The following is a 15,798-nucleotide window of genomic DNA, read 5'->3' as shown; positions in this document are numbered from 1 at the left end:
AGTGAAGCACTATGTTCATTCACTGCTTATTCTAGCTGTGATGGTATGTAAAGTTCTCCTGGTTCACTGTTGCTGGGAAAGCTAATGTATTACATCTCCCTAACTGAATTTCTAATGCATTCATCTCAACCCCAGTGAACATCTTTTATATTTCATGGTTTTCATTCAACAGCGAAAAAAACCATATATTAAGACATCCATTTGTCTGGAAGCTGGAATAGAAAATGCTGTATATTCTGGGGCAGATCTTCCCATTGACTGCTTTGTATTGCTGCTGGTGGATTCTGGCCAAAAAGCTGCTACGTCCACCTCTTGGATGACCACAGTAGCAGAAGCATTTTTTAATGATACAGATTAAGTGCTGAGTCTTCTCTGCCACTTCCTTCCCTGTTGCCACATAAAGGATAAAACTGAGCTGTCCAGATCACATTGCCAGCCACACAGCTTTATTTTGGTCCATGAGAAAATTTTGGAAAGAGACTATTTATTGTCACATGGCAGTCTTGGGAGGAGGAAATGTGCACGTCAATGCTTAGGGGTAATCCAGGAGGGGTTGTGTTTTGTAAGACCTAGTGACTACTAGAAAATCTAGAAATACAAGGAGAAGACAAACAGTGAACCAGAGACAAAAGGAAGAAATCAGAGTCAACAATTATATTCTGAGCGTATGAAGCTCCTAATTATGAGCCCTCTGTTGAGAAGTTCTGCTGGATAGTCAGCGGCCATTGCATTCTGTGGTTGAAGCTTCTTGTAGAGTGTGTCGCAGGAACCTAGACTGAAAATGGCAAAGGCCTAGGCTGTGGTGACAAAGTCTACATCTAAAGAGAAGGCAAAATGCTGAGGGAATACTACTGCTTCTAGAATTTGCTTTAACTGGGATGTCCAGAAGAAGGACAGGGCGTAATAAAACTCACATATTGTGAACGTATAGCGAACTCTTAAAGAGTGTGGAAGATGGAGGAAGAGATGAAGTAATCTGTTTCTGGTTGTTTCCTGCAGCTAGTCAATGTGACTTCCAGATTTTCTAAACTGACTCTGCATCAACTTGTTACGATCCTCATTTTGAGTCTATTGGTTTTTCTCATCCCAGTGAAACACTGAGGAACCCAACAAGTCAGTGGCCTGCTTCTGACAGAAACTAGATCAAACTGGCTGCTGCTTTTAAACTGAAGACATTTTTCAGACTTTTTCCAAGCAACCCCAAGCAGCTCAACCTAGAGTCCCTGTGTCACAGGTTATTGAAATTTGAAATCCTGTATTGAATAAAAATTTTACTACTTGTCTTTGAAGGGCAACTGGGACATAGATGTGAGGGCCATCTGTGTTATCCTGTTGACAAACTTAAGTTCTGCAGATGGACACCCCAAGTTGCCATCCAGGATTTACTTGGTTTTTGGATTCAAGATTTGCAATCTCTCCCTAAGTAGTCTAAAAGAATTATTTGTGGGGCCTTTGGAAGAAGAAGGCTGTTTGGTTTGCTCCGGATTCCCTACTACTTCTTGTTTTTGAATGGCCTGGACTACAGTAAGTATAGTTCCAGTTGGTCAGCCCCATACAGCTACCCGAGGTATGCCTACTGCTAAGTTTTTTTCTCCACAGGGAAAACCTCTCTCCTGGGAACCCATTGTTTTATTAGAGGGCTCTCAAGATGAGGGTTGTTGTTGAGAATTCTGGGGAGTCTGTTTTACTTGTCTGACCTGTCTGCTGTCTACTCCAGTTTGGGATCACCCAGCTGACATTGCGTTGTCCCAACCCATTTCTCAACTGCGATTAACAATGCCGTGCATCAGTTCTGCCCAGGTAGGGATGGGCTGAAAGCAAGGTTGGCCGTCCTGTGCATTATGCTCTACATTTTGCTTTATTTTGCCCCTTTTTGCAATGAGGTACGGTTTTAGGGCAGTGGAGACTCCCCTTATCAGTGGTTTTATGGCTTGAAGTTGAGGGTCTACAGGGGCTGAGATAGGATAATTACCATGTGTACCCTTGCAATTCATAGCCTGGATACAGTCTGTCTTTGTAATGGCAGTAGAAAGTTTGCCTAATGATCATATTGATATAGTGGTGGGCTCCCCCTTTTCCCAAGGTCTATGCCCCCTGTCCAACACACTGTCCAGTGTGTGATGAAGTATGATTCAGTGTTATGGTCCAGTCCCTTGTTTAAAAACACTCCTGGTCCCCAGAAGCCATCCACCTCAGTTTGGTCTATAACATACGACAATCTCCTCTGGTTAGGGAGATGTACCACAAATATTCAGTCTTGGTTTCACCAGGCTTCTGCCCATATTTTTCCTGCAAACTAGCCAATTGAAGGGGATCCCATGGAATGGTCTTTTTAATATTTCTTAGGTCACTTCCTTGGACTCCAGCAGATGACTCAGTTTTACTAAGAGGGGATACTGTAAATTCATTAGGTGGCAAGAGTTAGATGAATCAGAGGTTGCTGTAGAATCTGGATCATCCAATTCATCCTCAACACTCAGATCTTGATTGGAGTCTTCCCAAATATCTCCATCCCAATCTTCTGGAAACACTATTAGCTTATGGATCTTTGCAGGATCTGGGGCCTGAGGGTTAGGGCACCCGAGTTATTATTTCTAGCTTGTCCTCTATGCTTTTTTTTTCCTTTTCCTCCCCCAATAATTTCTGTAATTGTTCTACTTGCAGTGATAATGGTATTCCGTGCCTTTTTCTTTGTTCAACCTCACCTCCTAACATTCTCATTTCATTTACTTTACAGTCCTTATACTGACTTCCTGCTTCCAAACACGTTCCCAACATTTTGCATATGATTCCATTTTCTTTACCATTTTTCAGTTTCTTTCTTGTGAGGTTTAACCATTCCTCTACTTTACTCCAGTTATTTCAGTTTTCGGCAATGGGTTAACTCTGTGTCTCCAAAAGTAGTCAGTGATTGAACATGCCATCCTGCTAACTATGCTAATATTTGTCACAGGTGAATGATTAAAACAAGTTCTCATCATGAGGTTAACCAAAAAGATTTATTAATCATGTTTAAATAGAATTAGTGACTAAGCAGAAATGGTTGTCAAGCACTCTATTATGGTTAACTGGCAGTCGAACCTTCTACTACTTACTCTGCGCCAAATAATTAAGGTAGCTTGATGTGTACAAAATGTTGCTCAAGCTTGACGTATATATAAATGTTGCATGCATTAAGAAACGTTGCTTAAACATAAAATAAGGGATCTTTCAACCTTGAGGTTGAATAACCTTGAGAGGCATCCCTATTCACAGGGAGATCGCCACCATGCAGCCTACTGTCATGCAGAAGAGCTCAGCGGACTCTAGTGACTACAGATATTTACACTGTAAAATTGTTGGCTTGTAGTCAAGCTTCTTCCTTTTACAGTCATACATTATGTGCTATTTTTCTCTTTCTTGTTAGTAATTTCTCAACTATATCAGTTCTGGGTAGGAATTCATGTTTTGGGCAGTTGGTTTAGTTCCTGACATGGCATGACTCTGCACAGTTTTGCAAAGTTTGCATACCAGGTCAACTTCAGATAGGCCTGCTTATCACCAATGCCTGAATCAAAGAGCCATCAGCGTGAGGTAGAGGGGATGTACCCATCACACACTGATGGCCAGAAGCTGTGTGTCTGTGGTCCAAAAGCAGCACGGCTATGTTAGCATAAGGGGTGCCGCATCTTTATTAATTATTTCCACATTTTGTGTGAGTAATGCAGTTACATTTTGAGGCTTTCTTCTTCACTCTGTTATCTTCCTATAGTGAATGCCTGGTTGTATTGGGATGGCTATTTCTTAATACTTTTTGCTCTTGTCGTGAGTACTCCTAATATGATTCCCTCACTAACAGCAAGAAGAGCAGGACTCTACATTCAAATTCAAATAATCCAAGTTCAAACATTTATTTTAAATCAGGTGCTGTTTGGATGCCATGCAACTACAGATTTTACAGCACAGTTTGAGTGCACTTTGCAAACATCCCAAGCAAACAAACTTTGCAGGAAACAAAATCGTATAATTTTAGTAATGTCTGGGACACTGGCTTTTCATGGGGATCATGATTTCCAGGAAAGCGTCTGTCCAAATGCAGGATGGTCTTTGTACCTTTAGATAATCTCTATTTTCCTGTCTAGACACCTATTGGTGAAACAGCTTACACTAGTGACAGAAACTGTCTGGTTTGATGATCTTCCGGCTTTCTATCATTCCTCAAAAATACATTACTTGTTGACTTTCTAATCATGTTTGCTATCAAAACTAATCAAATGTACTTCAGTTATCACTTGCTTCCTGGCAGGCCTATTCCAGTGGCATTTTGATACTTTTTCACCTTATAGAACCCGTATCATCATCATTAGCTTTAATTCCTGAGCCTGTTTCATCACTAATGTTTACACGCTCTCAGCATGTTAGCTCCTGTCGCAAGGAATTAGCAGCACATCATTGCACTGTGTCCCATAGCCAAGATGGCGGCTGGAGGAAAAGGAGGATGGGGTGTAAGCAGAGGGAGAGGCAGAAGGTGTGCTCCAGGAAAGTGCGGCTGGTGACATTTTTCTTTGGCTGTTGGCAAGACGAGAGCTCAGAAGGCATGGTTGGGTCCCTGTGTTGATATTTGTAAGCAGGGAATGACATTTATCTCTTAAAAGTTCCTCACTGTAAGTCCAAAGCTGGTGCCTTCCCCCCCAACAACCCGTAGTATTGGTTTGTTATTATGGTGAATTATGGATGTGAGACATGCTGAATCACGACACTGCTCCTGTAAGCAGTTGTTCTATGAGCTAAAGAAATTAGTCTTTTGTCATGTGTGGCTTCTTTATGCTCCTTTTTACTAGCGGTTGACGCTAGGGTCTGGGTGGGATTGCCACGAGGTGTTCTGAGCCTGGAACTGAAATGTAGGCAGTGTTTTATGTAGGGACGTGTACTTAAAGCGTTTGATGCAATAAAATTTTGTGTCCAAACCAGAACCGTACTTTTTTAGTTGTACTGATTCCCAACCAACTTCAGTCAGCTCATGCACCTGTGATCGGCGGTGTGCACACCACACGCCAAACCGAACACAGATTTTCCACAGGCACGCACCCGCACGTAACACGGGTGGCGAGGAGCACAGCCTCCGTGAGGCGCCGAATCCCCCTGACGCCCGTCCTGGTGCGGCCATTTGTGCCGCGGCAGCGAGGGCGGCGAGCGGGGCGCCGGCAGCGGGCGGGACTCCGCCAACGGCCGCCGTGGGCGGGGCCTCCCAGCGGGCGGCGGGGCCGGGAGGGCGCTCCCCGCACGTCGCCGTTAGGGGGCGTGCCCCGGGGAGGGGGCGCGGCGGCGGGGCGGGGCGGGGCGGGGCGTGCCGGCCGTTGGCCGTGCGGCGCGGCGGGGCAGGCACAACCCCGCGGGCAGCGGCGGGGGCAGCGGGGCCGCCCCGCCTTCCTCCTCCGCGCTCCCCTCCCTCCCCTCGGCGCTCCGGACAGGACAATGGAGGAGGCGGCGGCGGCGGCGGCGGCAGCGGCGGCGGCGGCGGCAGGGGGGGCCCTGCCCGGCCCGGCGGATCGCGGCGGGGCGGCGGCGCTGAGCGGGGAGAACGAGGCCGAGAGCCGCCAGGGCCCGTCGGAGCGCGGCGGGGAGGCGGCCCCGCTCAACCTGTTGGACACTTGCGGCGTGTGCGGGCAGCCCATCCAGAGCCGGCGGCCCAAGCTGTTGCCTTGTCTGCACTCGGTGTGCCTGCGCTGCCTGCCGCCGCCCGACCGCTACCTCATGCTGCCCCCCGCCGGCCCCCCCGCGTCCGCCGCCGCCCCCCACAAGGAGCCGCAGCCGCCGGCGCCCCCCTCCCCGCCCGGCTCCTCGCCCCTGCACTGCACGCCCGGTAAGGCGCCGGCACCCCCCGGGAGGCCCGTGTGTCGCGACAGGCGCGGGGGGGGTGCTGTCGCGACGAGGGGCTCGACGGCAGGTGGCGGGGGCGGCGGGGCGGAGGGCTTCCCTGCGCATTTTTAATTCCCTTTTCAAATTTCCCACTTCGGAGGGGAAGGCGCCGACTTCCCCCGGCCGGGACGGCTTCCCTCCTTCCTCCCTGCGCCTTCTCCTTCCTCCCCCCGGCCCCGGTACCCGCGGCCCCGGCAGGGTCCCCCCGCCGCTCAAGCAGCGAGGCTCGTCCACGTGGAGGGGGGCTGTGGGAAGGAGTTGGTTTAAAACCTCCCAAATCGGCTCTGCCGAGCGCGGGGTGCCGGCACAAAGTTTTGGTCAGCCCGTGTGCTGCCGCCGTAGCTTGAGCGAGGGTGTTTAAAAACACAGCCCGGGGATGGGTTGAGAAGCTGCTACAGCCTGGGAGCAACTTCCTGACGCTTTTATTCCCAGTCCTAGTGGTCTGCTTTATTGGGTTAAAGGCAACTTTATCCTAGAAAAAGGTGCAAGCAGGCATCCTCTAGTGGAAACGGGTGGAGATCCTAGAGAATCTCAACAGAAAACGTAATGAAAACTGAGCTTCTTTACAGGACGTGATGGATAGCGGTGTTTGTGCTTTTTGGGATACGCAGTGGGGGCTCAGGCAAAAATTCTGCATGAAGAAGGCAGCAGTAGCTCCAGATTAGCCACTGCTGAGCAAGTATTGGCCGCTGTTCCTTAAGCACACTTCTTAATGTTTTTACTGAGAAATCTTGCTGGCAGATCTGACCCAAAAGATTACAACTCAAATACGTGAAGTGTTTGCAGCATTTCCTAAGAAAAACACTCGAGAGAGAGAGGACTAATCAGGACAATTGGAGAGAACACCTTGCTTGAGAATGTCTGAGGAAGTCAGACCCACATAGTTTATTTGCAAGATATGCCGAGCCTCTTCATCTGCATGGATATCTATCGGTGTTAGTGTGTTCATTCAGACTTTAATTTTAATGTGTTGTCTATGTGGGAGTCAAACTGTCTAGTCAGAAGTCCCAGAACTGGGAAAAGCTGAGAGACTCAAAGCCACTATTTTTAAGCTTGGTGGATCCCAGAGATGTTATTGCTCATACATCTCGGAGTAGAACTGTGAAATCCTGCATGGGAGGAACATAAAAAGCACAAACTTCGGTGTATGGAAGGATATTTCAAGATGTGACTTGGAAGTGAGAAAGGGGGTAGAGATGCAGCTAGCTCAGGAGTTGCAACATAGGTTGAGGGAGTGTGTAATTGTCTTACAAGTTTTGAGGTCATGAACAGCATAGCTCAATTCCCAGATGCTATATTTAAATGTAGCACAAATAGGGGTTCATAGCTGAGCATGAAGTGAGATGTACCAAAAGAATGAAAAGATCAGTGCTGTTCAAATGCTTGCTTACAAGAGGACAAAGGATAGCTAAAACAATGAATTGTGCACCAGTTGTAAGCTGGCAGTTCTGTTCACTCTTTTTGACTGTATGAGTTGGTTCTGTATGAATGAATAATACTATACATATTCCTCCCCGTTCGATAAGTGTACATACATGCTATTTTTTGGTGACGTGATTTTCATTCTATTTTCTTTCTAGTTATTTGCATGCTTCCACACTACCATTCATTGCCCAACAGGAAGAAGAGACCTGTATAGATCTCCCACTCTTCTTGACACATTCCTTAGGTCTTCTCTTGTCACCGTTCTGGCTTCATTGAACTGACAATGACTGTAGACTTGTGAACTTGATGTGCATTGGCTGCTTTGTTTTTCCGACTGATATAAAACACTGTAAACTTAAATTAGGATTTTTTAAAAAATGGTGTCACTGTACAAAGCTGATTATAGTGGAAAAAAATATTATGGTTGGAGGAGTTCCTAAAGTCTCAGAAGACAGAAGGACGGACAAAACAGTGGAAATCTGTCATCTCCTCTGGTAATATGTTGCACAGTGTTTATGAGAAATCATCTGAAGTAGTAAACTGAACACTACCAGCTTAGAAAGCTGGACAGTAAACGCCTCACATGATGTAAATTATAAGATACTGTGCCTATACTGAAGAAATAAACAGCAAGGAAGCTATTTGCTAGAAGGAATGTCCTAGGTAAGGCCCACAATAGAATTACAAACTATAAGCAGCTCCTGAAAGATAAACAGAAAGGATGCTTATGCATGTGTGCTGAGCAGTAGCACGAGGCACAGAAAAACCTGGAGAAAGATTGATAGAAGGGAGTCAGTCTGGAACAAAGGAAGGGATCTGATTTGACAAGTGCTTCAGTGAGCCAGCCTTACAAAGGAGTGCTGTGCTCATGTCCACATTGGTTGAGAAACAGGTAACTAAAAATTAATTTTGTGTATAGTCTGGCTATGTGGGGTCCTATTCATTTATTTTTTGTCTTTGGGAAACTGTTTCCAAGCAGAAAAGGTCCTTTGCTTGACATACTTGTGTGTACGTTGGAAGTTGACTTGTGGGAACACTGGTTCTCTTGCTGTAAAAACATAACTAATAAAGGAGTGCTGTGAAAAATGTCTCAAACTTGAGAATCTAGAGCGAATTATGAATTTTGGTGTTACTTACTTGAATGCAAAGTTCAGCATAGGTAGTAGCAATGATAAAGCTTCAAGACACAAGGAGTTTCTTGTGGTGTGCGTTAATCAGGATTCCTCTTGTAGAGGTAGGCTGATGGCGAGGCCGTCTACAGTACGGATATGCTCCATACTGTCACATGCATTCAATTTTAAAATAAAATGATTTCTATAGAGAAGAATACTTGGGAATCTCTGATCTTTGTACTATTCCTGAAGTATAAGGTGTTGCAGAGTTAGCTGTGTGACTTCAACGGTGTTAGCACCAGAAAGCTCACTGCTTGTTTTCTGGATGTCCAATGGTAATTTATTTGATATAGTTGATTTTATTTTTTTTTTGGTTATTTCATGGACAAATGACTGGTTGCTGGGCAGAAACTTTATGAACTGTGGGGAAGGCTGCAAGACTGGGTCTGTAAATGTAATACTTGCTTGTGAGCAAATGTCTACAGATACTGTCAGTAAATACCTTGGTTAATTTAATGTGTGTTTTCCTTTCGTTTCTCAAATGGCCCTTCTTTACTATTTGATTGTGCAAGTATCAACTGGTGTGTATGAGAAGGTTGCTATTATAAATCCATTGTTTACCCAAGTTTTGGGCAGGGTGGTCCTTCAACAACTGGACATGAGTAGTAGGCTTTGCTTAATTGAAAGGACAGCATTCATAAAGGAGGGAGTACCTGAACATCATTGTACTTAAGTGGAAATTTTTAATGTGAAAGAGTTAGATGGTAACTGCAAAGTTACGGATTGAGATTCTGTTCCTTTTTAAGCCTATTTATTTTGTTTCAAGTTGTAAACATGCTTTTGTTTTGCTCTTTGTCATCGGTCTGCACACAAAGTATGTTGGCACCTGGTGTGTGGAAAAACTCGTGAATAGAAACGTGTAGCAAAACTTTATGCAGATATGCTAATTAAATCTTACTAGTGTCAATAGTAAAAAATGATAGAGGAAAACATTTCTTCTTTGCTTCATCTGTAGACAAACTGATCAGCAAACAGATCTGTATGAAGATGTTAAAACCATGGGATGTTTGGACACTCCCAGGATATAAATTCTTAGGGAGTGTCCAGACTAACAACTCAAATATGTTTGATACTTGCTCTTAATTAAGGAATAAATACTTCAGAGTTACTGAACAAGGATTTCAGTGTTGTTTGTTTCACATTTCAGCCAATTAATGCTCAGAAATATTTATATGCCAATACAATTTGGAGATCTGCAAGGCAAGGAATGAAGATGGAATCCTTGATATGCCCATCGTGTATGCAGGTGGCATCGGTTGTTTTATTATGTCCCACAGTCAGTCTTTACATAGCTTCAAACTCTTTCACATTCTCAGTTGATCTTGATATCTGCTGTCATCTGGACTTTCTGACGCCATCACTTCATTTTATCTTGAAAATACAGCTTTTGAAATAACTTACATACAGAGAAATAAGAACGTTTAACATGTTCTTTCCCTCTTTAGGTCTGATAATTAGGATCCTTAGGAAGGATAACATAGCTTCATTTGAGCTTTCTTATGGTAGAGATCTACTTTTCTTTCAGGTCCTGAAAAGACCTTTTTCTTTTCAATTTAAGAAGACTCAAGATTTCTTATCTGCCTGCTACATGAGATTATTTCCATTTCAACATGCATATTGTCGCTTGATTAAACTGAACTCTCTCCATCTTCAGTGCTGCAGAGTCCATATTTTATTTATGTATACATACGCTCCCACATACATACACATCTGTGGCTGCATCTATGCATCCTTTTACAAGTGTTATTTCTGTTAGGGTGCCATCAGGAAATCAGAGAATCATAGAATATCCTGCGTTGGAAGGGATCCACAAGGGTCATCGAGTCCAACTCCTGGCACCACACAGGTCTACCCAAAATTTTAGACCACGTGACTAAGTGCACAGTCCAAACCCTTCTTAAACTCCGACAGGCTTGGTGTAGTGACTACTTCCCTGGGGAGCCTGTTCCAGTGCGTGACAACCCTCTCAATGAAGAACCTCTTCCTGATATCCAACCTGACCCTCCCCTGTCGCAGCTTGACACCATTCCCATGTGTCCTATCACTGGTCACTAAAGACAGGAGATCCACGCCTGCCCCTCCACTCCCCCTTGTGAGGAAGCTGTAGGCCGCGATGAGGTCACCCCTCAGCCTCCTCATTTCCAGGTTGAACAGGCCAAGTGACCTCAGCCGCTCCTCATATGTCTTCCCCTCTAGGCCCTTCACCGTCTTCGTCGCCCTCCTCTGGACACTCTCCAATAGTTTAATGTCCTTTTTGTACCGTGGTGCCCAGAACTGCACCCAGTACTCGAGGTGAGGCCGCACCAGCGCAGAGTGGAGCGGGACAATCACTTCCCTCGACCGACTCATGATGCCGTGCTTGATGCACCCCAGGATACGGTTGGCCCTCCTGGCTGCCAGGGCACACTGCTGGCTCATATTCAGCTTGCTGTCAACCACAACCCCCAGATCCCCCTCTGAGGGGCTGCTGTCCAGCATCTCGTCGCACAGTCTGTACATATAGCCAGGGCTGCCTTGTCCCAGGTGCAGGACCTGGCACTTGCTCTTGTTAAACTTCATGCGGTTGAAATGAATTGTTTAACCTATAATGAACTTAACGAGTTTGGGGAGTGCTTGTGTTTGAAAAGAACATACATAGCTTTCTTGTACATATCTATAAGGTATACCTTTCATACTTTTTTTTGATCTGTGCTTACATTGAATTGAAAACTCTCAGAGTCCCAGATGTGAAAAGCATTTAATATTGCTACAGGTGAAATATAATATTATTGTTTTGATGGCCTGATTGATGTTTTGATTTGGCTAGCAAGTTATAAAATCAGTCAAAATAATAATCTACATGATACTGAGAGAAGTTTTAATCATGTTTGCTCCGATATATGCTTAATATAAGCACGTGATACTTGCTTATTACCCTATACATTTTTACAGAATAGTACTTTCAGAGTGGGTTAGATGCATTTACTTTCTTGATATTTTTTACCAATAGCAAGTGGGCGATTAAAAAGCTGAAGCCATCAGAAACATCAGATGAGTGTTAAAACAGCTGTAGTGGGGTAGCCAGGCTCATTTGAGTTAGAAGCCTTTTAGAAGTTACTGTAGCAAGTTATCAAAATAGTTGAACTTGTGTTAGATTTTTTTTTTGAGCAAAGATTTAAATCCTCAGAAGGAAGCCTTCCAATTCTGTTCAGTACAAGACTATATTATAATGTTTGTGGTAAGCAATTAATATTTCTAAAAAGGAAAGAAATTTTTGACCATAAGGAACAGCAGAGGAAATACAAACTAATGTACTAGAAATTCTCATATGTGTATCTAGTTGAAAGTGCACTGGGTTGTTTGAATGCATGTGACAGAGATCCCTCTTTAGAAAATGACGTCTGAAGAACAGGCGAAAAATAACTTAATGGAGCACAGGTTCATTAAGAGGCAAGTGGAGGAGGGGGTGTGCATTGTTTGTGGTCTAGTTCATTCATTAGAGAAATGTACTGAGGAGCTAGCAGGCCATCCAAAAGCAGGGGCTTTTAAGTTGGCCTGCTGACTTATGAGTACTACAGAGTGGTTGTGTTTGCCTGACTTTAACCAGCTTGTTAAGTTTAAGGAAGGAATTTCCATGAAACTCTTGCTTCTGAATGTAGTATTGTTAAAGAAGCTGCACTTCTGTACAGGAAAAGCTTTATGCCAGTATTGTGCAAGTTTGTGTTAAGATGCTGTAAATGGAATTTCCATATAATTTAGTGGAATTTCCCAGTAACAGGAAACTTGTGAAGCGGGTATTTTGCCTGTTATAGCTAATCTAAAAGTGAGGCAGGGGAAAACCAAGAATAATTTAATTTCAACGTGACTAGATTTTGCTGTGAATAACTGACTTTATGACAAATCTGTTATTTCTTTAATTGAAAATTAAGGCTTGTAAAAGTTTTACAATAACAAGAAATGCTCTGTTACAATAGTCTCTGCTGATTTGCTAACACTAATGTGTTCTTCAGGTAAATATGGCCCTGTAGCTTGTGTGTGGGACCTATGCAGGTGATCCAGCTGAACTGTGAATAATATCAAGATTTCCTTCTGGAAAAGGATGATGCAAATGGAGGTCAAAACGTATTATTCTAGTAACTGCTTAGACTCTAGTTACCAGCACTGTAAGTGGAGTGGGTTTGACAACACAGCTGGCAGTCCTGAAAACACAGAACGATGTGATGGGGGGTTTAATCAAAAGGTTGTATCATTTCTGAGATCACGGTTGTATGAAAAGGCAGTTAGGTCCTCTGTGTAGGCTCTGACCACCAGTTTTAATTCCTGCAACATGGTGAACCAAGTCAGCCCCAGTGGTTTGGAAGGCACTGTTATCACTGGATTTGAATGAATTGGGGAGCAGGGAATTGTTACATCCACTCTAGGCTTAGTGAAATCAAATGACAGAAGTGAATTCTGCCTTTTTTTTTTGTGATTTGTAATGAAAATACTTGTTGTTGTTCCCTTGAGTAGTTTCCTATTGGTGTTTCCCATAGAATGATATTTATACATGGAACGTTTTCTTTAAAAAAAAAAAAAAAATCTTTAAATTTCATCTGCAGTAACAGCTTACTGATGCTTTTTTTTAATCTTTAGCTAATTTAAAGGTCATAGAAAAACTCCAACGATCCTGTTAAAATTTATTTCAACAATTAAGTAGCTGTAGAGTCACTTACTGTTTAAACTGTGTACTTGCAGCTCAATTCTATTTGGAAACTTTACTTGAACTATCTACATGTATTTTCTAAAGGACAGAGAGAATGTATGAAAACAAATGTTTAATATCAAAGCGGGAAATGGTTGTGTGAAGTAATTAAGAAAACTACACCATTCTTAACAAGAAACACTCTTGCAAAGTCACGTATGAAACAAAGTTGAGCAAAAGAATGTTTCCTCTGTCTCTTCAGAGTTTCATGTAAAAGATTATTTGAGCCTTTTTTCTGGGGAAAATTGTATATTGCCTTACGTACATTATTAACTTAGAATGGAGGAGTGATGTTAAACAAGCTTTCTATTTTGTTTGCTGGGGTTGTTTATAAGTGGGCTACGGAAAAAGCATGACAGTAAGTGAGGTTCAGCTGTTTGAACTGCATTCATGGGTTTTGAGGGCCCTTGTTTCTCGAGTGCATTTGGGTCATAGGCACATCCTCATTTCAAAACAAAAATCTAAAACTCCAGTGCTAAACTGTCCTTAAGCAGGAGTACGTAGATAAGAACTGAACCATTTGCTTTCTGACTGTAGAAAGATTCCTGCCTCTGATTAATAAGTGAGTTGCCCATGGCTACTTTTTTTTTAAGTGGCGAGTTCCCCTTTCTGTTTAGTCCCTCAAGTAAATCTAGCACAATTTAAAAAATAAATAAATAAACAAAAAACCCCAAGGCTGTAGCTGAAATACCATTTGAATTAAAATGCTTACCTAATTTGAGAAGTGAGTATGTATTTTTCCTATTGAGCTGACAAATCTGTCTGTACTGTACATAGTCAAAAAAGGGACTATTTCTACATGAATATTGACTTGGAAAAAACCCTGTGTATGTTCTAGGATGTCTGCTTGCATTCAGAAAGCATGTAATGGACTTAGAAGTTCACTTTACGCAAGTCATTCATTTCTAGGCATCTGTTACTGAGCCCTGCTACGCGGTTAAGGAGATGCAGTGTGAACGAGCCCAAGAGAAGTTCAGGTTCCACCACCACTGAACTTGGGATACCAGGGCGCTTGCAGCATTGCTAGCTGGGAGGCACTGGTATCAACTGTGCGGGGAAAGAGTAGGTAGGAAGAAAGAAGGGTGGAGAGCTGCAGCACTCTGCTAGGGCTGGAGAAGACATTGCAAAGTGGGAGCAGGCTTCTAACTTTAAAGGCAAGATACGGCACCTTGCTGAAACAGCCCAGCGCCAACAGACCCATTGCTGGAAATGAGTTGTGTGCGAGATTGGCCTGAACACTAAAAGTGTAAATTGAAACGTGTTTTTTTTTCAGCATGGACTCTGCTTTAAAATGAGTACACTACTTGCTGAAGTCATGTAGGAGTGTAAAGTACCTACCCTTCTAGTCAGTTGGTTTAAGGAGAAGTGGAAGTAGCTCTGAATCATCTTTGCCTTCTGGAGAACTTCTGTGACTTGTGATGATAGTTTTCAAACAAAAGTTGAAATTCAACTTTCAGACTCAAAATGATAAAATAGGGTAATGGACAACTGATCAGTCAGCTGCTGAGATAAAGACAGTCTGTTTAGATGACAAGCTTTGTGTAAAGAGCACAGAGCTGCGTCATGATACGTGGCGTCTAACAGCAAGGCCTCAGTAATGTATTGACTAAATGCCCTGGGAGTGTTGGAACCCTGGAGGGAGCAAGCTTCGGGGTTGGGTATGGTTAGGTATAGTTCTTCTGAGTGTTCAGGTTCCCAGCTGCAGTAATACCTTCGCTTGCTTAACCAGTTGTTTTTTAAGCCCTCAGTAATTTCATTCTGTTCTTTAGGGGGTCTTTCATCGTGCGTTAGCAGCTATTGTTCTCACTCTTACTTGTGAACTGTTGGCTATACCAACTACAGAGTGCTGGGCCTTAATTACTTTTCTCTTTCCAGCAATGGGACTATGAGGGTATAACCCACTAGATAGCAAATTTTTTGAAATCCCCAAAATACATTGGAATACTTGGCTTGCATAGTTGAAACAAATGTTAAAGGAACTTATCTCCTCTGAGAAGCTCTATTTAATTTTTCCTCAGTCTCTTCTCTAGGCAAGAACTCGGAGGTGGATGAACTCAGAGCTCATGCTTTAGATCTTGCCTGAGTAAGTGTGTCCTGGTTTCAGTTAGGACAGAGTTAATTTTCCTCCTAGTAGCTGGCAGGGTGCTATGTTTTGGATTAGAATGAGAAGAGCGCTGATAACATGCTGATGTTTTAATTGTTGTAGAGCAGTGCTTACACCAAGCCAAGGACTTTTCAGCCTCTCTCTGTCCTGCTAGCGAGCAGGCTAGGGATGCAGCAGAAGCTGGGAGGGGACAGACCCAGGACAGCTGACCCAAACTGGCCAAAGGGGTATTCCATACCATCTGACGTCATGCTGAACAATATATAGGGGTGGCTAGCCGGGGTGGGGGGGCCGGCTGCTCGGGGATAGGCTGGGCATCGGTCAACGGGTGGTGAGCAATTGCATTGTGCATCACTTATTTCATACACATTATTACTATTAATACTATTATTATTATTATTATTGTTATTCTTTTCCCTGTCTTAATAAACTGTCTTTATCTCAACTCACAGGCTTCACTTTCCCGTTTCTCTCCCCCA

General features: G+C 43.6%; 1 protein-coding gene across 1 annotated transcript in view; it reads left to right on the top strand.

The window, feature by feature from the left end:
- The first annotated feature begins 5,333 nt into the window (after positions 1-5,333).
- TRIM24 (tripartite motif containing 24) overlaps positions 5,334-15,798 on the top strand; it is a 60,449-nt gene continuing 49,984 nt past the window's right edge. Inside the window, 1 exon segment of the mRNA XM_040544980.1 lies at positions 5,334-5,842. Coding sequence (XP_040400914.1) covers positions 5,455-5,842 — 388 coding nt within the window. The 5' untranslated portion in view covers positions 5,334-5,454.

The sequence above is a fragment of the Cygnus olor genome, chromosome 1, assembly GCF_009769625.2.
Source record: "Cygnus olor isolate bCygOlo1 chromosome 1, bCygOlo1.pri.v2, whole genome shotgun sequence".
In the NCBI taxonomy this organism is placed as follows: Eukaryota; Metazoa; Chordata; class Aves; order Anseriformes; family Anatidae; genus Cygnus; species Cygnus olor.
Note: the sequence above shows the minus strand (reverse complement) of the source record. Positions and strands in the feature narration are given on the sequence as shown.